The 27,827-nt window shown below is 32.0% G+C and overlaps 1 protein-coding gene across 1 annotated transcript; it reads left to right on the forward strand.

The window, feature by feature from the left end:
• Nucleotides 1-26,176, forward strand: LOC132758695 (microphthalmia-associated transcription factor-like). Its single transcript, XM_060750389.1, has 8 exons — nucleotides 1-755; nucleotides 21,127-21,331; nucleotides 22,106-22,342; nucleotides 22,910-23,014; nucleotides 23,336-23,510; nucleotides 24,133-24,208; nucleotides 25,237-25,436; nucleotides 26,118-26,176. The coding sequence occupies exons 1-8, from the start codon at nucleotides 469-471 to the stop codon at nucleotides 26,174-26,176; spliced, it is 1,344 nt and encodes a 447-aa protein (XP_060606372.1). The 5' UTR covers nucleotides 1-468.
• The last annotated feature ends 1,651 nt before the right edge of the window (nucleotides 26,177-27,827 follow it).

Genomic DNA, 27,827 nt, shown 5'->3' on the forward strand with positions numbered 1-27,827 from the left:
TGATATAGTGATCATACTAAACTAACAGGACGCTAGCTTAATACTTTGTCAATTTTTCTGTGTGTGAAAACAAAATTGGGAAACATCTAAGCGTGCTTGCTGCACAATATTGATAAACGTTGAGCTAGCTAGCTAGTAAGTTAGAAGACAGATATAATAAGAAAAGGGGTGGTATCTCCCCTAGCCGATCAACGAAAGAGTGTGGCTATCTCTATGTAGGGCGAATATAGATATGCAATTTTAATAGTTTGTAGTATGGTTAAACTTCAAATTTCACAGGAGTACTAACTGATAACTTGTTAAATACAATATGGATAGGATATTTCAATTATGGAGTTAATATTGACTGTGTTCTATTTCAGGGGTATTAAGTACTGTAGTACAGTTTGCCTGTAGTGTGAGTGTTAGGAAATTATTTCTCTTCATTTGTTTTTATTTGGAAGTTGGAAGGATTTATGATATTTGACAATGGTTGTTACAGTATGTTCGCCTGACCCCGAGGGTCAAAGTAATAACCAAGAGCCACACCGTGGAGCCATGAGTCCAGAAATTCCTAAAGAAAATACTGACAGTCAGGCGAAATTTAATTTTGATCCAACAGAAACTGTGATCGTGGTGAGACGAAAGAAAGAGTCTGGGGGTCGGGAAAAAAGTGTTATGTTGAAAAGTTTGCTCAAACAAAAATCTTTATTAACTAACAATACTAATAACAATATCAAAGGTGGACGGATAGAAAAAATTCGAGTAGTTAAAAGGTATGTACACATCCATGTCTATGTTTTAATTATGATATAAGTATAACCCAAGTATACGTTATCATACCAGTGTATCCTAGCCACTGACTTTCATAATTTGGTTATCATTGTATGCAAGATAGTGTTACCTTCATGATTGAGAAATAGTTTAAATTGACGCTCGTGATGATGGAACATCTTATTTATCAGCATGTTTCATTCATATACTGTATAAACATGTATGTCCTTATATACTATATATGACCTTGAATATAACAAAATTGTTATATATAGCGTGTTATACTTTCTATAGCGTGCGAGGAAAATACGAACCCGATATTGCCATACCGAATTTAACGACATTGATTTTCCCCAAACCATCAATTGGAGAGTAGTGTTATACGGTTGTGATCGGGAACATGAAGCAGTTTTAACGTAAGAACTGATTCGATTTCCTATAATACTTCATTCCCATCACTGATTCTGCCGATTTCCTTTAGCCGCCTACTCAAACTTTCAGAATGAAAACAAATGTCGTTTTATCTCATGCAAATAACTAAACAATTATATTCTTCAGACTTTGTAAAGAAACGTAACGTTTGCATACATTTATGCGCGACAATAGATTAACTTGCATTTGTATGCAAATAATTTCCCTGATCAATCCTAAACCGTGCCTTTGTTTGTTTATGAACCGACTATGATGATGTGTTATTTTCCTTAATACTAGTATATATAGCAATTACCATTCGTAAATATTTTTTTTTCATTCGCATATCGTGGATCGATTTATCATTTAGTATTAATTATATATAAAAGGGTAACTGTTTAAAATATTCAGTTCAGTTGGTATACGTACCATGCTCGGTGGCATCTCAGCTGGTCGTTCTAATCAAAGCCCTTGCTTTTCAAGAAACTGCAACTCCGATTCACTTATACATTACATCACAATCACATTTAATTTACTAATTCAAACAGTCTGAGGACACATTCTAATACATGTTAAAAGATGCATCAAATATATAAAATACATTTAATAATTGATGTTATAAGATACTTCAATTTGATGTTATAATTATGTAATAGGTTACAAGAAATTGATGTTATGATTTACAATAAATACATGTTGTAAGTAACATTAAATAAATGTTATTAGTTACATGAAGTTACATGTAATCGATGTGATATGTTTGAATACGGTAAATTGACTGAAAATTGAATGCACACGAAGTATATATATATTTCTTTAACTGCAACATGCTATCATAGTTTCGTGCCTTACCTCTAATATAACTGAATATAAAACATAAATTCAATGTACATGTAGTTTCATGTCACCGACAATATTGTCATCACATTGCAGTCACACTGACTGTTTTGCACGACCTAAAGAAACAGATAATGTTACAGATTTTAATTAATATACATATAATATCTCCTAATAATATTAAATTGTGAAAATATTGTTTTGTTGATAAACATGTTCACATGATTACTAGTATATAGTTTAAACGTTGTCAATCAACATGTCTTAATCTACGAGGAATGTACCAAAAAATTAAGTCACTTGCCGTATATAAACAACTTAAAGGGACTCCACTGAGGTATTAAAGCTTTAAACACATAAGATTTGAATTTCTTACATAAATGAGCTGGGCCCTTAAAACAGAAAGACATACAAAGATAATTAAAAAATATACTTAAAGAAATATATAAAATCGTATTCTGTGCTTTTTGATGAAAATTGTTGCAACGCTTTTCAATTTTTCAATTTTATGTCATTTTGAACAATTAGAATAGAAATCATGGAAAACGGAAATTATCTGAAACTTTGTACAAATGTTGTTGATGTAGACATACGTCGAATGTAACATTTATCTCGACATATTATTTCCAGTCCCACCATGTCAAAATACCCTTTTATAAGTTCTGATAATTTGCTTCAAAATACTCGCCACCAGCCTTTTCAGTCTGTCAACTTTCCTTAAAGCACATTTTATACTCTGCAATGGTAATTTCTCTTATTAGATAGTGATAAATTGCAGACAATATGATATTTCTGGAATTGTATCTGTTTCAAAATAGATAATATTTAAGTTTTGGGAAAAGGAAAACAAGTCAAATGGGGCTGAGTTTGATGTGTAAATTCAGTCACAATATGTGTCTAATGAGCGGGTGCATTGTCATATAGGAAGCGGATGTACTTGAGTCCTATTTTATGATGAATATTATACAGCAGTCCTGCAATTTTCTGAGAGCTACATTTCCACACAACTTACCTATTACCATTTTTCCTTTTGTTTAGTCTAGACCGGACCCTTATTATCAAAGAAAATAACATATAAAATCATTTTCCCTATGTAACTTATTTATGCAATACAAGGGCGCTTTGCATTTTTGGTGTCCCAAATTTAATTGGAACAATTACGTCTATGTTCAACGTAGTAAACCCAATTCTCATCACCAGTCAACATCTTTCTTGTCATGCCGGTATTTTTATATATCAATTTTTAGGGGTTGTTCGGTTTTTGTCTAAGGTCTAACGTTTGCTCATTTGTCAACGAATGCGACATTTATCCTGCATTTATCTTCATCTGCTCAATATGTTTGTTCAAAATACAGTGCACAATTTGTGCTAATGACAAATTTATCATATACGGGCCAATGCTTGACTACATATCGGGCATCTTTTAAAAGAATTTTGCCGTCCCAGAAATATCTTTAAGCTGTATGTGCCCGTTTCTAAACTTAGCTGTCCATCAAGAAATAGATGCATGTGACATATTTCGATAGTTTCCGGTGAATATCTGCGTGTTTTATACCGAGCAGCTATTGGCCCTTATTTCAAGCAAACAAAACAATGTGCACAATACGAAAGACAGTTATTTCTATTTACTCGAGGTAAATTTCTTTGGCCATGATTTTCACGAAACAACGTATTTTTTATTGAACATTCTTCGTATAAATTAAATACATTAGTCCAACGAAATACTGACTAAACAAAATAGAATATGTGATAACACAGAATTGCATTCCTCTATAAGTTTGTATTATAATACAAAATGAAGTTTGATAATGATGTTTAAGCAAGAGTATACAACAAAAAATTCACTTTGGGTGAACCACTTCGTGACGATTATGTATATATTGTAGTTTTAGTGCGAATACATACAATATGTACAATATGTTTAAATTTGATCTAGAAATTTTAAAATCTCAGCTGGCTGTCTTAAGACAAAACAATCAGGGTGGTCGATAATGGCTCGCATAATTAGATCTCTTTGTATAATTCAAATATTTCGTCGTTATAACAAGGTCAACATAAACATTGAGTAAGATAAGATACTGGCATCCTAAAGTGACGGCGTTACCCTCAAATTGAGCTGACGTACTTCACAATCCATTACAAATGGCAGTTAATTGAGTAGATATTATAGGAGTATCTTGATGTGTACTCTTTTTTTCACTCGAGTGGATTTTACTCGGTGAAGTAATTCCGAGAGGGCAAAATCTGTTTGTAAAGTGCCGATGGTTCCCGAGCAGTAACTGATTCCGCAGACTTTTGGAATACAAATGTATCTCAATGCATGTGTTGACCATGCATCCACGATTTCTAGTTTAGCAGCATATCATGCCCTCACCCCGAAACATGCATCAGGAGTCGATTCAAAGTGTCAATTCTTCATTGTTCACAAAGAAGTTATCTTATCTAAGACAGGCTTGTTATATACTTTCTCCACTGGTTCGACCTCCTTGTTTTCTATCTTCCGTTTTCTTTCGTGTCCGACTATATGTGTATTATATTGTCTGTTATTACAATTGTCTATAAAATTGTGTTTTATTGACAATTTTTTATTGTATCATTGTATGTGTGTGTTTGTGCAGCAAGAAACGTCATGTTTACGTTACCAAATAAAATATTTTGAATCTTGAATATATAATATAATATTTGATAGATAATTGACAATAGTTTTTGCTGATTAAAATTTTAACTTGTAAGATGTCAGGACTTTAACATTATATTGTATGTAGATGTGTTATTGATTGTTTCTTGTTGAAGTAAGCTGACTTAATTATCATTCTTATATTACAACTTCGTCCTCCAGGGACTGCTCGTCTACAATTTGCTGTACTGATGAAATAATGTCACAGTTAAAATGACAGAAGATCTATCCCGGTATTTATATTATTGTAGTCTTATGACAACTGTGATCTGGGCCTTCAGAAAATTGATCTAAGTTATATTATATGGCATCTATACATTATTTGTTTAGTATCAAGCATGTAACAATTATTTGAAAGCAAAATTTTATGCCATATATATATGTAACTGAATGCATATTCAAACCAACGGTATTTAGGTGAATAGTTTCTATTTGCAATTCATAAATACTGCCGTCTGCAGTACGCGCTTCATCCAAGTAATCATTCATCAGAATAATGTCATCATGGTTTACATGAGAAGTGAAGGACGTTAAGTACTAAAATGTCCTTCACTTCTTACATGGTTGAAGAAGTTGATAAAGTCCCCGTAGATCATTTACTTTTCACATCGTGTATTTATACAAGTAGTGGTAATATTATGCCAGGACAATCAAGCCATACTGCCAGATTTATTAGCAATGTAAACCTGATAGACTTTACCAGACATCCTGCCTTCATTCCAAGAAAGTACTGTTAACTTTAATACAAGTCCGGATTTAAAAAAAAATAAAATGTGAAGCGTGTACAATAAAGTATTATTTATTGTTAAATACAAACAATGGCATTGCGTAGATAACACACACGTATTTGTTTAAAAAAAATGAAAGTACAGTTTTCAAGAAGTTGTTCCCGGATCTTATTATCTTAAAGGTTAAATATTGAAATTTATTTCATTGGTAATATATATAGTTAAAATGTAAGAATTATGTGGATGACCCTAATAAGGCATTTATTATTGAGAAATTAAACGAGGACCTTTACAGTCACAGTATAAAATTGATGCCACGTGTTAAAATTATAAGAATATACAAAACCCATTGGTATTTTTGTACAAACTATAGCATAAAACGTAGTAATAAATAAACAAAAAATCTTAAGTGTTAAGTAGTATCATGTCACCGAAAATCATTGTTTGTTATTCAACTTTTAATACATGAAATTTTGCTGTACCGTATAATTTTTTGTAGCAGTCATAAGTGGGCAAGCTTACATTTGTAAATAGATTTTTGACCGTGCACGCATTGCTCTTTTATTTGAAACCACAAAGTTAAAAAATAACAATATTTGAGGGCTTGAACATTGCAATTAAAGTATAAAAAGTAATGTACATAGTCAATAGGTCTAACAAGTACATACGCGATGTTTGATATAACTTCACATCCTTAACTTGTGGTTGAGACATAACAAGTTACATAAGTATTATAAATAAGATTAGGGATCTGTGCAAAAGGTTGTATCTTCCAAATATAAGAACTTTTATCTTACATTAAAGCATTAAATAAATATAAGAACCTTTATCTTACATTAAAGCATTTAAAAAAGCAATTGATATTAAATTATCTATAAGGCTGGGTCTCTAGATGGGTTGTAGGAGTGCCTTCACCTTCATAAAATTATGTGAGTGTTTATCTTCTGTCTTATATATGACCAGACACTGACACCAATTATCTCTCCGCGTTAAGTGTATTACTACTAGTCAATTAGAGTCTCATTATAACTACGACTTTAGAGTTATTGACTCAACTTATGCTTGATAATGTCTGATTTCCGGGATTTTTAGCTGAGTGATTTAATTCAATGACAAGTTATCTCGTTCATTTCTTCGTATTTATAATTTATATAAGATCCCGTCTGTATTTGTCAGGCTGCTCTTCCATATTGTAAAAACTCCAGTGGTGAGAGCATTTTTTGATCTCTGATGAAAATACTTGATGCTAATGCACACAATGAGGATACTGGTTTATATGAAATGTAATTAATATGTAGCTGTATGTTTTATTACAATACATTTATGTTATACATATATTCTATCATCAATGTTAAATTGTTTAATTATTTAAATGTCAGCACTTTGAGAGAATCTCAGTTATATATTATACTGTTTACGACAAGAGACAAAATGTGTAGAACGAAATTTTGACATCGAGTATAGTTAAATGGTAAAATATTTTATATATTTGTATTTCTGTATAATAATAAGTCTTGATAATTAATTGATTTTTCTATTAACTCAAATACATTTTAAGTATAATTAATTTCTTTTTCTGAAATATAGTAAATTATATAAATAATAAATAACAAGGATACGTCTCCATATTGTGATTTTTATACTTCTCGTGAACATTGCCTTTTTGACCGGTTAGCTTTCAAGTGTCTTGCGTATATATCGGTGGATGCATTCCACTTAAAATATGTCCCCTTAATCAAAACTAAATGTTTGCATAACGAAAATAAATTGCGATTTTATTCGTTAATCCGTTGTTATGTAATATCATAGATTCACAACTATTTAGGGCATTTGGTTATCAACGCTATATTACCTATACAGGCAGCGTTTAAGTTAGAACAGATCTTATCAAAAGTGACATAATATAAAGCACCTCCTATCTGATTTTTTTGTTGTTTGCGACTTTCAAAACTTAAACAGTATTTGTAACCAGTTAAGTCACTATACTTTTTTATGCAAACAAATAAGACATCGAATCTCTGTGCATACTGAAAACGATAACATTCAATACTTTATTCTACATGTATAATGGCAAGAAAGCTTATCTTATCCGGCTACCAAGTGGTCATCTGTCTTCCACTGCCGTCTGGCTTACCTTTTGCACCACTAAGATGCCTATACCGCTGCCGAGTGGTCAACCATATTCCGCTGTTTTTTAGGGCTACTAATTTTGCTTCCCTCTGTCGTGTACTCTGCCGAGTAGTCTACCGTTTCCCGCTGTCGAGTAGTTTACTGCCCCACTCTCGGATATCAAAGTGTTCCCCGCTGTAAAGAGGCCTACTGTTTACTCGCTGCCAAGAAGCATATTGTTTCCCGCTTTTCAAATGGTCGACAATTTTCTCCTGCCAATTTGCTTATTGTTTCCAAATGTTCAATAGCCTGATATATACAGCTACGGTTTTATTTAGCCTACTATTTTCAGCTTCCGAATATCATACTGTTTCCGCTCACTGTCAATCGAGTAGCCTACTGTTCACAACTGTCTACTGCTTTTCTACTTTTTCTCTTTGCCGAATAGCCTATTGTTTCTCTTTGCCGAGTAGCCTATTTTTATCTCTGTCGTGCAGCCTATTGTTTCTTTTTGTCGAGTAGACTATTTTTTATCTCTGTCGTACAGCCTATTGTTTCTTTTTGTCGAGTAGCCTATTGGTTCTCTCTGCCGAGTAGCCTATTTTTATCTCTGTCGTACAGTCTATTGTTTCTTTTTGTCGAGTAGACTATTTTTATCTCTGTCGTGCAGCCTATTGTTTCTTTTTGTCGAGTAGACTATTTTTATCTCTGTCGTACAGCCTATTGTTTCTTTTTGTCGAGTAGCCTATTGTTTCTCTCTGCCGAGTAGCCTATTTTTATCTCTGTCGAACAGCCTATTGTTTCTCTTTGCCGAATAGCCTATTGTTTCTCTCTGCCGAGTAGCCTATTTTTATCTCTGTCGCACAGCCTATTGTTTCTTTTTGTCGAGTAGCCTATTTTTATCTCTGTCGTGCAGCCTATTGTTTCTTTTTGTCGAGTAGACTATTTTTTATCTCTGTCGTGCAGCCTATTGTTTCTTTTTGTCGAGTAGACTATTTTTATCTCTGTCGTGCAGCCTATTGTTTCATTTTGTCGAGTAGCCTATTGTTTCTCTCTGCCGAGTAGCCTATTTTCATCTCTGTCGTACAGCCTATTGTTTCTCTTTGCCGAATAGCCTATTGATTCTCTCTGCCGAGTAGCCTATTTTTATCTCTGTCGTACAGCCTATTGTTTCTTTTTGTCGAGTAGCCTATTTTTTATCTCTGTCGTACAGCCTATTGTTTCTTTTTGTCGAGTAGCCTATTTTATCTCTGTCGTACAGCCTATTGTTTCTTTTTGTCGAGTAGCCTATTTTTATCTCTGTCGTGCAGCCTATTGTTTCTTTTTGTCGAGTAGCCTATTTTTATCTCTGTCGTGCAGCCTATTGTTTCTTTTTGTCGAGTAGCCTATTTTTTTTATCTCTGTCGTGCAGTCTTTTGTTTCTTTTTGTCGAGTAGCCTATTTTATCTCTGTCGTGCAGCCTATTTTTATCTCAGTCGTGCAGCCTTTTGTTTCTTTTTGTCGAGTAGACTATTTCTATCTCTGTCGTGCAGCCTATTGTTTCTTTTTGTCGTGTAGCCTATTGTTTCTTTCTGTCGAGTAGCCTGTTGTTTCTCTCTATCTTGTAAAATGTTGTTTTTTTCCCTGCCGAGTGGCCTATTGTTTCTCTGTGTCGAGTAGCCTATTGTTTCTCTATGTCGAGTAGCCTATTGGTTCTTTCCACCCAGTAGGCTATTGTTTATCTCTGTCGAGTAACCTATTGTTTATCTATGTCGAGCAGCCTACTTTTGCTCTCTGTCGAGTAGTCTATCGTTGCTCTCTGTCAAGTAGCCTTTTGTTTCTCTCTGCCAAGAATAGAATAGAATAGAATAGAATAATTTTATTTCACCAATCAAGGGTCATACTATATGACATATATAATCACAAGCATAAAACATATGGCATGTAACAAAATATATCAACAAACAAATTGTGTATTGTATGGTAGAAATGAAGACAATAAAGTGAAGCTTAATTCGTATTATTGGAAAAACAAATAACACAGGCATAGTAATGTCAAAATAAGAAGTAAATAAATAAAACAGTATACAAAAACCACTTATTACTCATTCGATATTCAAGTACAATAATATACATTCAATGGTCTGACAATTTTTTATTACTAGTACTACCTAACATAAGATTTCTTTTGGTTCTCTCTGTAGAGTAGCCTGTTGTCTCTCTCTCTGTCGAGTAGCCTATTGTTTCTCCCTGTCGAGTAGCCCTTTTTTCTCTGTCGAGTAGTTCTCTCTGTCGTGTAGCTTATTGTCTCTCTGTGTCGAGTAACCTATTGTTCTGCCGAGAGGCCTATTGGTTCTCTCTTTCAAGTAGCTTATTGTTCCCCTTGTCGAGTTGCCTACTCTTTCCCGTTACAATCATTCTAAAGATGTTTTCTATTTACTTTTTCAGATCCTATGTAAAATGAAAAAAAAAGTAGCAAACGTCTTTAACAGCTTCCGTTGTTGATCATAATAGCTGTTTTTCAGGATGCACGCATACATTGCTGCTATTTACACACCATTATGAACATGATCCTCGGTTCTTTACCAATATGTTTTTTATTGTTTTTAATCTGCGGTGACAACTACTCTTACATATATTAATTGCCTTTTTTTAAGATATCATATTTCATAAAATGCAACTTTCCAGCAGAAATAGACAGTGTACCCTAGTACAAGGGCGACAGTAATATTTATATTGTTGGAACTGTAATTATTAAAATACTATCTGATGTCTGTAGAACATTGGGCCGGGTCGTTCATGACTAAATTTTGTATCTTTGTCGTGTCATACACAACGACAAATTTAACAGAAGTACGTTTAAAGAAAACAAAATATCGGTCAATTTAATACTATAGATACAGGACAGTCATTTCAAAATATTAAGAATAGATAATAAAATGGTACTCATGGTGTGTTTATCAGATGATACAAACATACTTTACATACATGTGTGTTTATTATACAGTATACTATATGATATACTGTACAGCTGTACATTATAATTACATATGTACACGAGAACAACGATATATAGTGACAGTACATAATATGTTAATTACTTCAGTTTTTAGATCCTGTAACACATTTTTTCCATGGTTTTATTTCATAAATATGATGCTCAAGTTAAGATTTGTCAATATTGTAAGTTGCAATAAGCATTATTTATAAAGATATTACCCAATTTAACATTTCATGTAAATAAAGGGGGGGGGGGTAATTAGAAATTTATTTTCTACAAATTCTAAGTAAGAAATGAATGCATATAATTTATTGATTAAATATAATGTGCACAAATATTTGCAGTACACATTTTACATATTCTTCGATGCTTGAAAATTGTTTTATTTGCATAATTATATACATATAAATGTATAACTTTTTGCAAGTGTGGTATACACACAGTAACGATATCATTCACAAAACATACAGGATCTTTAACACAGGCATGCAATTGATATGAAATTGATATACATTTCTCTATGCTGCATTCATTTTTCAACAGAGCTATGTTTCATTCTGGACTTTTCTAAATTAGATCCACACGATATATTCGTAATTGAACGTTTTTATAATAAATCTCAATGCGACAAGTCAAGCTACCAAGCATTTCATCCACGTTATGTCCTTTGATAAAGCTCTCGTAAGCAATATATATTATATCATTACGTAATGTGAAGTTGAACTAGCATTTTATATTATGTAAGTCAAAACAGTCAGCAGTTGATCTACGTTATGCCATTGTACAACAGCAATTAGCTAACATTTGATCAACAGTCATCTAACATTGATAACTTTGTGTTTAAAAGACTTGTCTATTGCTTTCAATTTGATTATTAATTTCTAAAGGTTTTAATAAAACAAGCGAGTACATTTGACTTGGAGTTGGAAAGTGAAAAAAATCGGGCGTTATCACGAAATTTATTATGGTTGTTATTGACACAATTTTTACTCGTCCTTCACTTCACCTTCTCTCTATCCACGGCTACAATAAACAAGTGACATAGTCTCTCACTCTGTGTTAGATAAGTAAAGATATCATTCGCTCACAAGATGGTCAAATATTTTAACCGGTACCCCGTATCTATGCTTGATACCAATAAGGGGAGACAATCATCAAAACTAATATTTTGTTGTTATCACGAGTTATCACGCTTATTTACCATCTTCACATGTATTCGTAAGCATGTCTGTGTACATTGATGAAACGTTAATGCTAGAAATTGAGGACTGGCGGGAATGTTTGCTCTGAAGAAAATAAAATATATATCAATTGCAGTTTGATGAAAATGGTGAGAAAATATTGAGTGTTTAATTTTCGCTGGATACCGCAACATTGGATTAGTTAGCATATAAGCAGATGTTTTAACACCAATAGAATATGCATGGTGTACCAGCTCTCTATATATACAAGGTCTTTTCAATTAAAAAAAAAAATTCTGTCTTATAATGTGTAATACATGTGTGGTAGCAGAACGTCGGTTGTCTCTTTACTCATGCGCCCTTTCGTACCTGCAATAGTGCACGGAGGAGCACTAGATCTAGACTGCAAGACTTATAAATGTTACGTAGATCTATGAAGGCGACCGTCTTATAAATTATAAAAAGCCCTAGCGTACAATTTGTTGGGCTAGGATTGGGCACCCGAGGCCCTCCTCCACCAATAAAACTGGAAAGTTGCAAAAAGGACCCATGGCAGTAGATCTATATATCTATATTTGTAGAAACCTGGATTTATATTACAATAACTGTAATTAAGATCTTAAATATCTAAGATATGGCCTATCAAGGTCTTTCAATATTAGAAAGACCCTGGGACTACGCATATTATGTAGGCTAATATTATTTCCTATTCGTTTTATTATTTGTTTGGTCGTCAGACCAAACAAATAATGGTAGCGAAATTTCAGACCCTGGTGTTCTTATTTGCAAATGCCGAAAGTAGTCCAAACTCCTGGAAGCGGTTACTTCCCTCGGGCTCCATATGTACATTAACGCCAAAAATTTAAGGGGAGATCACTGCGTAAACAGGCGCATTAATTATCGTAACGAAAAAATAGTTCCCGATTTGAAGATTTCTATTATTGTGTTATTCTTATAGATATACATGCTTATATTCAGCTCCATGATTATTTACTTCAGTGTTAAACAACAGGTTTACCGTGAACAAAATATATATCGAAATTATATATAATAAGAATTAAGAATAATATGGTATTCTTCAGACTGTGAACTTATAACTCCCCGAAGTCGAGGGGATAACACGCTCGCTATAGAAGCGAGAGGTCCGGAGTTCAAATCCCAGTTCTGACAATTTCTTTTATTTAAATTTAATTGATTAAGTCAAATAAACATTGAATTTAATATCAGTGTTGCAATTAGTTTTATAGCCAATTTACTATAGTTATAACACTGGAAACAGAATTTTGTGACACTTTACAAACAAATTGGTATAATCTCACAACCTTTACCTTTCTGACATTCCGAGACCCAAACAAATTCAGCGCCTTCTGTGCTTTGATTTTATGATTGTGCTTGCACTGTACTTACATATAAGCCAGGTAAATTACTAAGATGTAGATCTACCTTCGTTAATCGTACACATGTTTTTCGGGTTATAAAGTTAAAGATATGTCTTCGAAAAATAATTTTCTTCTATCTTATTCTTGTATAAATTGTGCTGTTGTTGTTTTTCTAACATTATTTTGCTTCAATACGTTAATCTTTTTTATCCTGAACATTTTCACAAACAAATATTATCACAACTACACCGCTTTTTGGGATTTTCCAACTCGTGACGAATATCTTAAAATAGAAACATTTTAGAGCAGTAAGCCAATGAAAACTCTAGATTGTATCACCTGTTTTCACGGACCAATCAGATGATATTATCTGAAATATTCCTCAATGGTGGAGTAAGAAATATTTGAAGGAGCAAATCCCGGTAAATAAACCGCAAATAATGGCAGATTCTGGTATTGACATTGACTTTTCCAGTCTTCTTTGTGCGGATGATAATCCAACAGAAGGAAATTACTATGAATTGAAAAGTAACACCATCATTCCAAGGTAAAAATCAGCTTCAAACATGTTCTTGTTTTTGTTTCAGTTAATCTAGTCTGACGTCATTGTGTCAAAATAAAGGACACATTTGTTTCTGGGTTGATACTAGTCTCAAAATATGACATATTTTAGTTACATTCAGATATTTGATTTATGCGTGATGTAAAAAATCTGCAAACAAAGATTTAGGGGTCTTCTTAACTCTAAAGATCTGACTTTATCTAATGGAAATACATAAATGTACCCATATGTTTTGATACAGCAGTCTTAATCTGTTAATTAATGTTACAAGAAATTAAAGATTAATGTATTTATACTATCCCACCATTACTTAAAGCAGGATATCAATTCAAACTATTGATATTTAAGGCAATATAATAATTTGACAATGAGATCTAGATTGATAAATGATTGATAAATGATGTTAATTGGCCACGATTGCAAGGACATGTACTCAAACGCCATTATCACGGTTCAGAACTGTTCCCTATTTTACATGTCTACGTCCCCGTGAGGGGTTTGACATTAACGGAAGATAGATAGATTTAGGGGAGATGATGCAGAGCTCCAGATAGCGTGCGTATAAGCGTAAAATACGCATAGAAAATCTAAAATACGCATCACTTTCAAAATTCGTGCGTCACAGTTACGCACAACAAAATGAAAATACGCTCGTATGTCAAAATTTATGCGTGAAGGAATAGAAGTGTAAACATTTGATACGTTAAAGAAAATGTTTTGAGCATAAAAATACAATATATTTCCATTTTATTTTGCATTGAAAACTAAAATTTCTGTTGTCAACAACGCATGTTAAAAACGAAAGTAGCAGGAAATACAGAAGGGAGGTAACTCCCGTAGATCAACCTGATGAAATTTGTGCCAGATAATCATCGTAGGAGTTAACACAGTATTAAGTTTGTTTAGGCATCTATTGACATGCTTATGCCTCAATATTAACAAAAATATATTTTAATTTCTTTAACTTTTGTGGTTGGAACAAAATAACATGTTTTTCACCTGAAGTTTTGTACTTAATATTTTCGTACCCAGTCTACAGTTACGGACAATTTTCTCTCAGATCAATACTTTTTTTTAAGGAAAGATAAAAAAAAATCTTGTTTATGTTTCTTTAATTCTAATTTCAACTATAATTGTTCAGAGATTTTGAAGTCTTTGACTTCCAAATTTTGAAAATGGAAGCCCTGATAATTTTGCTGTGTATCCTAAACTTGAGTTCAAGTATACTCTGGAAGTCTGATTTTACATGGTATGTTTTGTATTGTTTCACATTAAATCAGTATTTAATTTGTAAAGGTTTTTCTAAAAAAAAAGAAAATAAACAAACAAACAAACAAAACAATAAGTTTAATTTGTTTATAAAAAATGCAAAATGCTTTTTTGACAGATTTTACCCCTCAAGTTTTTCAGAATTTGCATTTTACCCCTCACTCTAAATTTTGAGGGGTAAAAACCCCTTGGCCAAAAAAATTATCTGGAGCTGTGTGATGTGTAAGCGCCCAGATAGCTTGGTCGATAGAGGCGCTGTATGATATTCCGAGGGTCCCCGGTTTGGAGGACAAATTTCAATTCAGCAGGGGAGTAAGTCACGGTTCAGAACTGTTCACTATTTAGGGGAGATGATGTATAAGTGGTTGGATAGCTCAGTCGGTAGAGACGTGGTATGGTGATTGCAGGGTCCCGGGTTCAAGTCCCAGTCAGGCTGCACTTTTTTTTTCACCCTGTGACACCATGTTACTGGTGACACCAGTCCACAATACCGCTGTTTTTAGAAAGTTTGCCCAAAGCCATTTTTCTGCAAACACTTCACCCCTAGAACTTTTCACAATAAATTTGATTGAGACACTTCATAGACCAAGAGACAAATAATATTTTACAAATTATGCACGCAGATGGTGAGTGTGTGTACTCAATGATTGTGGAAAGACAGAAAACACACTAAATGACAGAAAACTCACAGAAAGCAAACTAAGAGATAGCACACAAACAAGTTAAAGTACCACAAAAAGCAAACATACAGATAGCAGTACCACAGAAAGCAGACTAACAAGTAGCAGTACCACAGAAAGCAGACTAACAGGTAGCCGTACCACAAAAAGCAGACTCACAGAAAGAAGTACCACAGAAAGCAGACTAACAAATAGCAGTACCACAGAAAGCAAACTAACAGATAGCAGTACCACAGAAAGCAGACTCACAGGTAGCAGTACCACAGAAAGCAGACTAACAGATAGCAGTACCACAGAAAGCAGACTAACAGAAAGTAGTGCCATGGAAAGCAGACTAACAGGTAGCTGTACCACAGAAAGCAGACTAAAAGGTAGCAGTACCACAGAAAGCAGACTAACAGAAATTAGTACCACAGAAAGCACACTATCAGGTAGCAGTACCACAGAAAGCAGACAAACAGGTAGCAGTACCACAGAAAGCAGACTAACAGGTAGCAGTACCACAAAATGCAGACTAACATGTAGCAGTACCACAAATAGTAGACTAACAGGTAGCAGTACCACAGAAAGCAGACTAACAGAAAGTAGTACCATGCAAAGCAGACTAACAGATAGTAGTACCATAGAAAGCAGACTAACAGGTAGCAGTACCACAAAAAGCAGACTAACAAGTAGCAGTACCACAAAAAGCAGACTAACAGGTAGCAGTACTAGAGAAAGCAGACTAACAGTAAGTAGTACCACAGAAGGCAATCTAACATAAAGTAATATCACAGAAAGCAGACTAACAGATAACAGACTGATAGAAATAAGACTAGTAAACTCTCAAGAAATAGAAGGTCACACAAACGCAGATGCACAGAAAGCAGACTTACTACTGTAATATTTACAGCTTTCTGTATAATCAATTCGCGTTAATTCTAATTCAGTGCAGTGCATGTATTATCATAATTCATAAAATATACTATAGAAGGTTTTATATATAATTTGAATTAAAAATTTAATAGCCTGCAGATCAAGTCATTTGACAATAAAATGTTTTAAAGGTGAAGAAATTTGAACTTGTTGACATGCTTGAGAATGTCAGTTACAATGTAATGGTGTGGTGCACCTAAGTCCTTAACATTATTTATTAATCTATTACGCGTAGAAGTTTGCTTGTATTACCAATAGATCATGTTTAAGATATTTTAATATGTAGTTGTTACATGTATTAATTATGTGTGTTGTTGAAGTAGAGGGTGAGACAGTGGTTGTGACAAATATTTCAAGTACATTATGAAGTGTGTAGGCAAGTGTGGACATGTTAATGTAACATATTGTGTCTGATGAATCAGGATTTTACTCATTGTTTTAACTACCAATTAATTGTTTTGTCATAAAAACCACTGTAGTTGAAGAGGCGTTATTTAGATTTTAATTACTAGATCTGACAAAGATAGATAAGAATAATATAATACAACACTTGAAAATTGTACTTTAATCTCTTACTAACAATATATTTGCTTGTTGTTTAAACTTGTTATGATTGATTCTTATTTATTGGGGATTTTTTTATTTTCTGTTCTTATTGTACCAATATTTTCATTCTAAGAATTGGTAAAATCAGGTTTAAGCTGCAAGTACAATAATTATTAAGTTGCAAATATTGAAAAAACTGTAAAGGCTTTTGTTGGTAAAACTTGAAAGTCTATATATAATATGATTTATACAGATATAAACTTGATCAAGCTTGACAAGAGGCAATTATATCTTGTCTCTGCAAATCTGCTGTATTTATAACAATATTTTTTTTAGTGTCAATGAATTAGTTTATATCTTAACAGTGATTTTTTACCTTTTATAACAGATGCCTTTAAAAGGTTTCTTTCCAGTAGAAATTCTCTTAAAACTCCTGCAGCTTTACCAAAAATCTGAAACTACACTAGTTTCTAACTTCCCAAATAATTAATATTTGTGATATTTTTCCCAAAATCAAGAGGCTATGGCTTAACTGAGAAAAACTGCTGCTAAAATTTGGTCTTGAAAAATCATCGCTTAAGTAGGTAAAAAAATGAGCCTGGAAATAGGGCATAAATTATCTAACTAATAAACTTATTTTAAAAAACAAAAGCAGAAAAGAAAACATGAAAACAAATCTGTTGCATTGACCTAAAAATATGTTGACTTTAAGATGGTTTTATACATTATAATAATACTGCAAGCAAAGCTTTTAAAAAAAAATTTGTTATAAGTTTAACTTTCCCATTTAGTTATTTTAGGATCACTTGTTTATTTTTGTTGAATTAATAGTTACATGGCATTGATTGATAAGGATTCTGAAGAATATTTCCAATAGTGACTGTAGATCTTTAGATCTTTATTTTCCACACTGCTTTAACCTTTTGTCAATTTTCTCTGAAGCAATGTCACTTGTGTGCACAAAAATGAACTATTTGACAATAATGTTTTACAAATTGTAAAATAACTCTATTAAATGTCAGTATTGATATATCTGTTGGTTTTTTGTTCATGATAAAATGTTGTGGTATTATATAATACACACAAAAGCCCACATTTGATGGTATATTACCTGATATGTTATGGGCAATAAACTACAACTAGCTATACATTAACTGATTATATAACTCCTACTATAACTTGTATATATTTATTCTTAACATATAGTGGCAAACTGAATTTACCCATGTCACCAATAGGGAGAGCAGGATGATCTGGTTCATCCATATTCTATACTCTTTACAGTCACTATAGGTTTTGAAACCTTTCATTAAAATGATAAATGGGTTTGTCCTGATTAAAATATTGGCATGTCCATTTAATATATTTAGCATGGTACACTTCTGTTATCTGTTTTTGGGGATATCAAGTTAGTCAGGTAACATTAAATAGCCTGGTCAGGTGGCAAATCAGTTTGGTTCTGTAAGATATTACATTATAAAGTTGTAATGGTATGTAGCATTTGTGGTAAATTGTTCAAGCCTATCATTCAAAATAATGAAATTATTACCCCTTCATACTTTTTTTCTCCCTTCATACTTTTTTTCTTTGATATACCTAACTCAAAGTTTCAGATTTTTATGTGAAATAAATAACATTATTTTATACACAGCTGTTTAAAATATGTTTATATAGGTAAAAGTTATATAAGCAAGTAATGCTGCATCAACAATAGATATTTGACATGTAGTGAACTGTTATGTATATTAATCAGTACATGTTAGAGACATTACAAAAATTGTTAACAGAATTTAGCTTGACTAATTTGGTATGATGATAATTGAATTCATGTCTTATATTTGTAGTAACTTGTACTGTTTACCTACATGAACTTTACACATGATATATCTATATACATATAAAATTTTATTTTTTTTTTCCCTTTCATATAAAAATTAAATTAGAACTTTCACCCCCTTTACCTTTAATTAGCATCTATAAAAAATATTAAAAACCTTCTTAAAGCTCACTAAACCAAAAAGTATTTTGCCTTTACACCAGTATAGAATATTCATGTTAAACAACCGGAAAAGGTAATCAACTTAAAAATTTCATATATATTAAAAATTCCAAAAAATTAAAAATGACTTGAAATTAAGGTAAGAAAAAAACATATACTTTTAATACAAATTTCTTCAATTAAAAAAATGGAAAAAAGCCTGTATTATATTTATTTCCAATTTTATAATTACTGTGGTATTGTATGATTTGTAAATTATTTTTGGTTGGTGTTTGAGCAGATTTAAAAGTAACTGAGATTATTGCATAAGCATTCGATTGACCTAGATAATTGTAAAATTATCCTAAACATTTAGTATTTTACAATACTATATTACTATGTTGTCTTTGAAAATGATCTGATATATTGTCTTCATGTAGTCATTTAAATCAAGTGTTTTTGGTTTATCACAATCAAGAAAGGGTGTCTCTAAGATTTGAGGCAGGTAAAAATGCATTTAAGCCCACAGGTGCCCCTGATGACAACCCAGAAATAATATGTTAAATGTTATATATATGTTATACATATGTTGTTGTTACAGTTATTTTGAAACATTTAATATATATATATACAGAGTGATTATTTGCTTAGATTTAAGAGATTTGATGTGGATGAGTCATTATCATGAAACTATGACAATGCCAGGCAACATTCTATATAAACTTTAATATTTGTCCGTTAAATAGGCCATCAGTATGTATACATACATTTGTACTTGATTTACCACTTATTTGATCGGAAATTTAAATTCAGAGTCATACTAATTAGATTATAGAAATTATGTTAATGACTAATAATTTGATCAGATCTACAGAAATCAGGTCAGTGTTTGGAATTTTTCCTTGCAATATTTATGCCTCAATGTCAATAAATTGAATCTTATTATTTTTGTGTGTCTGTCCAGGGCAGCTTTAATATCCTGCTAACATACAATACTGGAATATTTCCTTTACCCTTTAATGACATTAAACTTAATTAAGCATCAAATTTTTAAGTTATAAAATTTCTTAATGAATTTGTTATTGAATTATTGACAGATTTTAGATATTATTTTATAGAATTGTTTGGTAGACATATTTGATTGTTAGTCAAAATACTTTACTTTAATAAAGATAACAATATCTACATGTTATATGTTACAATATCTATGTTTTATGTTACAGAATCTGCGTTTTATTTTACAGTATTTAGACTATGTTACAGTATTTATATTTTATTTTTCAGTATCTGTTTAGTGTATTAGTCAGTCTTTGTAATGTATGATAGTGACTTATTGAAGTAAATATGGTAACATGGTAAATTGATAGTAACAGATAATGAGTGGTGAGATTTGATACTGTTATTGATACAGAAATCTACATGTATATCCCAGCCTCATGTAGAATTGTAAATTATTGATAATAAATCTTTACTATGAAAGAATGTCACTATTAATTCTAGCAAAATAAAAAGAGTTTTTATATTATTTCGTATGGTGAAGTGACCTTGATGTGTAGATGACAATAACAATTGTTAATTTATTTTTATAGAGTGAATAAGGAAGATAAGTGGCTGACAAAAATTTGCTTGTTAGTCTTTATTTACAAAAGGGATATTAGACAATTGGGTCCGTGTTGAGTTGTTTCGGTTTTGAGTATGTGACATTATTGAATGTATTGAATGGTATAACAGGAATAAAATGTTAGTTACAAAAGCGTGGATTATTCAGAAAGATAAAGTGTAAGAAACTTTATATGCCCCAAATAATGTAAAGAAATGCATGATCTTAAAATTGAACCTAAAAAAAATTATGTTTATATTGCACCCACATGTTAACAGGTATAGGGAAATGATGCTTTAAACATCTTTACGCAACTTGTTACACCAAATGTAAGAATTTGAAATGCAATATGTACCAACATACATTATTTGTCACGCAGGTTAGTTGAGATTTTTTCCTAGATCATGAATCGATATATGTTGAGGATCGGGAAACTGAATGTGTAAGAGCCTCATTGAAGAAAGTCGTTACTTCCTTACTTATTTACTAATCAATTATAAATAATCTTATATATTTTTCAGTCCAAAAACAACAGAGATCAAGAATGCATCGTTACAGATGCGCACGAATCTCAAGCTACAGCTTATGCGACAACAGGCGGAGGAAGAAGAGAAAAGAGAACGTCAGTATTCGCAGTCGCTGAAAACATCGTACATACCAACCACTGGTATAGACATGCCACCACAAACATCACATACATCAGAGGTCCCCCCACAAGTTCTACAGGTAAAATATAACTGTATTATTGTATAAATAACAACAACAATTTTATAAAAAGTAACGCCAAATGATGATAGTTTATAATATGACTAGCAAGGAATTAAGGATATTGAATCTTGTATTCATTTTGATTCTGTGTTTAGACATTCTACAATTTTTTCTTCTGCATTAAAGCTCTGTAGGAAATCATTGTTTCTTATATCTGTAAAAAGACAAGTTTAACTTTGTTATATTTCTAAATCTTCTTTTCTACACCATCATATCAGTTTAAGAGAGCTTTTTTCCTGCAGACATATTTTTTGAATGAATTTGTCATAAATGTATAAGTTTTGACATTAAAGTTACATTATGCTCATTTTTGTCATTGTCAGGTTAAGCTGAATTAGCTATATATGAGCCGCGTCACGACAAAACCAACATAGTGCGTTTGCGACCAGCATGGATCCAGACCAGCCTGTGCATACGGGCAGTCTGATCAGGATTCATGCTGTTCGCTATCAGTTTCTCTACTTGTAGTAGGGTTGGTAAGCAAACAGCATGGATCCTGATCAGACTGCGCAGATGCACACTATGTTGGTTTTGTCATGGCACAGCTCATATGTAAAAAGATAAACTGTTATTATGGTGATTGACCAATAATTGATCATGGTAAATGATAAGGGTAAAATACAAAACTGCAAAAATATTAGAAAAATTTCCTCACTCTTTTAATGCCACATTAATTTTGTTTAATGGTATATTTTAATGGTTTTAGATAATAAGATTATTTATATTTTCAAGGTGAAAACAAAATTGGAGAACCCAACACGATATCATGTCATACAAAAACAAAAGCATCAGATAGAGTCGTATTTAAGTCAATCACAAGGTAACCATGCTGGGGTACAATCTATGCCGAATGTACGACTTACATCAACCAGTGATATCCCTCATCATGCACACAGTGGTAGTGCCCCGGTAGATCCTGATAGTCCACTCTCTGTTGGTATGAGTAGCACTGCCACAAGTATCTCCGAGGTTAGTATGTTAGTGTTTGTAATAATTTTTTTATGTAATACATGTACTTTGTTTCTTTAAAACTCGAATTTTCCTGGTGACCGTGGCCAAGTGGTTAAAGTTGTTGATTTTTAACCACTTGCGACTTGCCTCTACTTGCCTCAGTACATATGAGCTGGGCAAGTGTCTTCAGAGTTTTGCATGTGTGAAAGCTATCCAGCTAGCTTATAGAATGTTGTTGGTTCTACTCATGTGCCTGTTTGTACCTGAATTAATGTTCAGGGCACCTGAGGTCTTCCTCCACTAGTAAAACTGGGAAGTGGTGTAAGTAAAACCAAAACAAATAAAAACAAACTAAACTTTAAAGTTGAAAATATATGTTTTTCTTGTAAGAATATAAAAATTATATGTTTTTTCTTGTAAAATTGAATAAAACATAAATTACCTTAAGTGAGGTATTGTGAAGAAATAGAGATTTAATTTAGATTTAATTATATTATCTATTAGGTGCTTGTTGAAGAAGAATATACAGAATTATAATTTTATGATATTTATTTACAATTGATTTATAATATTTACTGGTTACAGGTGGAAAGTATACTCAATGACCTTCAGGACCTTGAGTCTGTGGACACGAACTTTGATGATGATCTCAAATTTATAACACCTTCACTTGTACAAATGTCATCTACAGTAAGTGAAGCCCAATTACTTACCTTTAATACAGTCTTTAATAAACTTGGCTTGTATTTATTTGGTTGTTATTGTGTATGAATAATTTAAGTTACCTTTTATTTAACTGATATTGATTCACAAGCTTTTAGACCTTTGTGAGTTTTAAAAAGGATAGTGATTACTATGTTTATTTTGTTTCTATGTTTTAGTATTGAACTTTATGTACCTGTAACTTTATACTGTTTAATGTATTTTAGTATTGAACTTTATTTTATACTTTTAACATATTTTAGTATTGAACTTTTTTCCTGTTACATATATTAATTAACTGTATTTCAGAATCCTGCCTCCAATGATTATGTATTTACTCCAGTGGGTGGAGCTATATCCTCTGCTCAGTCAGCCCCTACTGTTTTACCGGGACAGAGAATAGCCACGCCTACTTCGTTCCTCACTGAAGATGATGCTAGAATGTGGGCGAAGGAGAGGCAGAAGAAGGACAATCACAATATGAGTAAGTGGTTAACTTGATATATAATAATGATTTATCTGAGTATGCTAGGTGATGTGTTGATCTTGTTATGTTGCTTTTTCTTTCAATGCTTGTTATTTAAGCCGTCCACTTTAGTTGTGACCTCAGTCAATGGATATTTCAAAAACCAATATATGAAATGAAAGTTATGGAGTTTTTTTCTCTGTCATGTTTGGAAAAGAGGAAGCTCTGTTTAAACTAATGTCAATGTTATTGTACAAATGTTAACCATACAGTCATAAACTGTCACGGTAAATGTAATTTTGTTTTATTGGTAAAGTAATTGTATAAGAATTTTGAAGGTGACTGTTTGGAACTTAGAAGTGTTATTATATACAATAAATGCTTTATTCCTTAACCTGTATTGTATAATGGATTTGCCCAGCTTTGAATTTGGAACAGTCCATTCTAAATTTAAGGGATTTTAATATAAAAGTAGAAAAATATGATCAACCAGCAGTATTGAGTCTGGTCAGACAGTACTGATAGCAAAAGGTACCAACAGGTTGAGTGTTCCTTAAAATAGTTATAAAATAAGAATATACTATGTAAGTTAGTTTAGTATATAAAATGGGGGTAAATTATTTATTGTTGAATGTTTCAGTTGAAAGGAGGAGAAGATTTAACATAAATGACAGAATTAAAGAACTCGGTACCTTACTTCCTCGAACTATAGACCCGTGAGTATGCTGGTGTTATATGATGTAGTATTTATATGATGTAGACAGTTATCTTGATGAAGACAGTTATCATGATGTAGACAGTTATCATGATGTACACAGTTATCATGATGAAGACAGTTATCATGATGTAGACAGTTATCATGATGTAGACAGTTATCATGATGTGGACAGTTATCATGATGACAGTTATCATGATGTAGACAGTTATCATGATGACAGTTATCATGGTGACAGTTATCATGATGTGGACAGTTATCATGATTACAGTTATCATGATTTAGACAGTTATCATGATGTAGACAGTTATCATGATGTAGACAGTTATCATGATTTAGACAGTTATCATGATGTAGACAGTTATCATGATGTAGACAGTTATCATGATGTACACAGTTATCATGATTTAGACAGTTATCATGATGTACACAGTTATCATGATGTAGACAGTTATCATGATGTAGACAGTTATCATGATGTAGACAGTTATCATGATGTAGACAGTTATCATGATGTAGACAGTTATCATGATTTAGACAGTTATCATGATGTAGACAGTTATCATGATGTAGACAGTTATCATGATGTAGACAGTTATCATGATGTAGACAGTTATCATGATTTAGACAGTTATCATGATGTACACAGTTATCATGATGTAGACAGTTATCATGATGTAGACAGTTATCATGATGTAGACAGTTATCATGATGTACACAGTTATCATGATGTAGATAGTTATCATTACACAAGCAGTAACATGTACAGTTGATTGTAGATGACTCAAGACCAAGTATTTTGAAGTCCAGTGACAATTGTGATATACAATAGATCAGTGACTGCAGGTTTTCCAAATCCTCGTTAAGTTATTACAATCAACAAATTTTTACAAGAATTTTGGTAACAAAAATCATGTTTTGAATTGTTTCTGATAATCTTTGTTTGTTACATATATTAAATACTAGTAGTTGTTATAGTTGAATAAAAATGTAGCCAGGTTAATGTATGAGAATTGTAATTTGTTTCAGTGATTTACGACAGAACAAGGGTTCAATATTGAAGGCATCTGTTGATTATATTAGAAAGTTGAGAAGAGATCAAGAACGCCTTAAACAGATTGAAGAAAAACAAAGACAGACAGAATTACAAAATAGAAAAATGATGCTGAGAGTGCAGGTAAATTTTTTTAATAAAATAGAGCCGCGTCGAGACAAAACCAACATGATGCGTTTGTGACCAGCATGGATCATGACCAGCCTTCGCATCTGCGCAGTCTGATCAGGATCCATGCTGTTCGCTATCAGTTTCTCTACTTGTAATAGAGTTTGTAAGTGAACAGCATGAATCCTGATCAGACTGCGCGGATGCGGATGTGGTTTTGTCATGACGCGGCTCATATATATAAAGTACCAAAGATTATCTTGTGAGAGAAATTACAACACTGCAACTTCCAAGGATTATATTATATTAATCTTAACGGTTGTTTTAGGTTTAAATTTGTTTCATAAATAAACTTAAAGTTAAACAAATATATATAATTTACCTTGAATAGATAAACAATTCAAATTTTTATGACAAGAAACAAATTATCTTTTGAAAAATAATCAAAAAAAAAAGGTCCGACGGGTGATAAGCTTTAAATTTTTCTTAATCCTTTTACGTATAAATAAACTCATTTTTTCCTGTTTTACGAATAAATAAGAATCTAAATTGGCCCCCCCTGCCTAAGATATTCTTAATAAATGTAAAAATAATGTCATTTGGCTACGTCATGAAAAAAACCAAATATGTTTTGCAACCGATGGACCAAACCCACCCTGCGATCAGCGAGTTGATCGGGACCATGCTTTCGCCTGAAAACCCCCTTTTAAAAGTAGAAAAACAAATAGAACAGCATTCTCCTTTTCAGGTGCAGGGATGCGCGAGGGCGGATCTATGCGGGCCCAAAAGTTTAATTGGTTTTTGTAGGGCGCGGCTCTTTCATATAAATCTAATATTGTTCGTGTTTTTCCCCTTTATAAAAAATTTGGGGATAAAACAAGATTGTTTTGAAGTTTTGTATTGCCTTAATATCAACACTTAAAAAGGGCTTTAGCATTTTAACTTTTGACCTTATTTTTCTTACTTTAAAACATAAGAGCTTGTCTCTAAGAGCTATGAGAGGCTTTATATCATTAAGCTGAACCTTTGACTTTACACATCAAACAAAACATAATCACTGAACCAAATGTTTTGTTATACATCAAGGTTTTTGTTAACTACATGTATATTTTAATTTTCATTCAGAAATTTTGGAGCTTTGAGAGGCTCGGGGTTAAAACAGGGTTTTCAACAGGACATGAAAAGTTTAAACACTTGTTAACCCAAAAACTGAAAACAGTTAACAGTGCGCCAAAAATTAACATAAAAAAAAATTCAGCCCCAAACTTTCATACTATGAAAACAAAAATATTCCAGTTCCGGGGCAGACCTTGAATTTGAAACAAAAGGGTGCCCTTTCATCAGACTTTCAGCAGACCAATGGTTTTTCTCACCCTGTCATCCAAGCATGGATGATGACGCAGGGATTATGTTATAAAAAAACAGGGATTGGTTATTTTGACAGCACAATCAATTTTTTTTTCCGGGGTTTTGGTTTATTGTACGCAGGGGCTATGTTTTTTAGCAGCAATTATATTTTTATAGTCAACTAATTTAGATGACCATGATTTTGGGTTTATGGGGGAAAAGCATGGACTTATGGTTTCAAACATATTATCAATAACAGACATAATCATTCATGTATATCAAAGTGTCACTCACATTATTCATGACTTAAATTTCACTTTGTAACAGATAGAGTTGTTTCATTAACACATTACATTCACAAGGTCAACGAGAATTATATATAGTACATTCTAATTGTGTTCATAGAATATATGGTACATTCTAATTATGATCAATGACTATATAATACATTCTAATTGTGATCATAGAATATATGGTACATTCTAATTGTGATCATAGAATATATAATACATTCTAATTGTTATCATAGAATATATAATACATTCTAATTTTGATCATAGAATATATGGTACATTCTAATTGTGATCATAGAATATATAATACATTCTAATTGTAATCATAGAATATATGGTGGTACATTCTAATTGTGATCATAGAATATATAATACATTCTAATTGTGATCATAGAATATATAATACATTCTAATTGTGATCATAGAATATATAATACATTCTAATTGTAATCATAGAATATATTGTGATCATAGAATATATAATACATTCTAATTGTGATCATAGAATATATAATACATTCTAATTGTGATCATAGAATATATAATACATTCTAATTGTAATCATAGAATATATAATACATTCTAATTGTAATCATAGAATATATTGTGATCATAGAATATATAATACATTCTAATTGTGATCATAGAATATATAATACATTCTAATTGTGATCATAGAATATATGATACATTCTAATTGTGATCATAGAATATATAATACATTCTAATTGTGATCATAGAATATATAATACATTTCTAATTGTGATCATAGAATATATAATACATTCTTATTCTGATCATAGAATATATGGTACATT

Source organism: Ruditapes philippinarum, unplaced genomic scaffold, assembly GCF_026571515.1.
Source record: "Ruditapes philippinarum isolate M1 unplaced genomic scaffold, ASM2657151v2 ctg1650_1_1_1_1, whole genome shotgun sequence".
NCBI classification, from domain to species: Eukaryota; Metazoa; Mollusca; class Bivalvia; order Venerida; family Veneridae; genus Ruditapes; species Ruditapes philippinarum.

Bases quoted from the DNA above. Each gene is read 5' to 3' on its own strand.
- LOC132758695 (XM_060750389.1), top strand. From the start codon at position 469: ATGGTTGTTACAGTATGTTCGCCTGACCCCGAGGGTCAAAGTAATAAC. The intron at 756-21,126 runs GTATGTACACAT...TATATTTTTCAG, and splicing joins AAAATTCGAGTAGTTAAAAG to TCCAAAAACAACAGAGATCA. The intron at 23,015-23,335 runs GTAAGTGAAGCC...ACTGTATTTCAG, and splicing joins TTGTACAAATGTCATCTACA to AATCCTGCCTCCAATGATTA.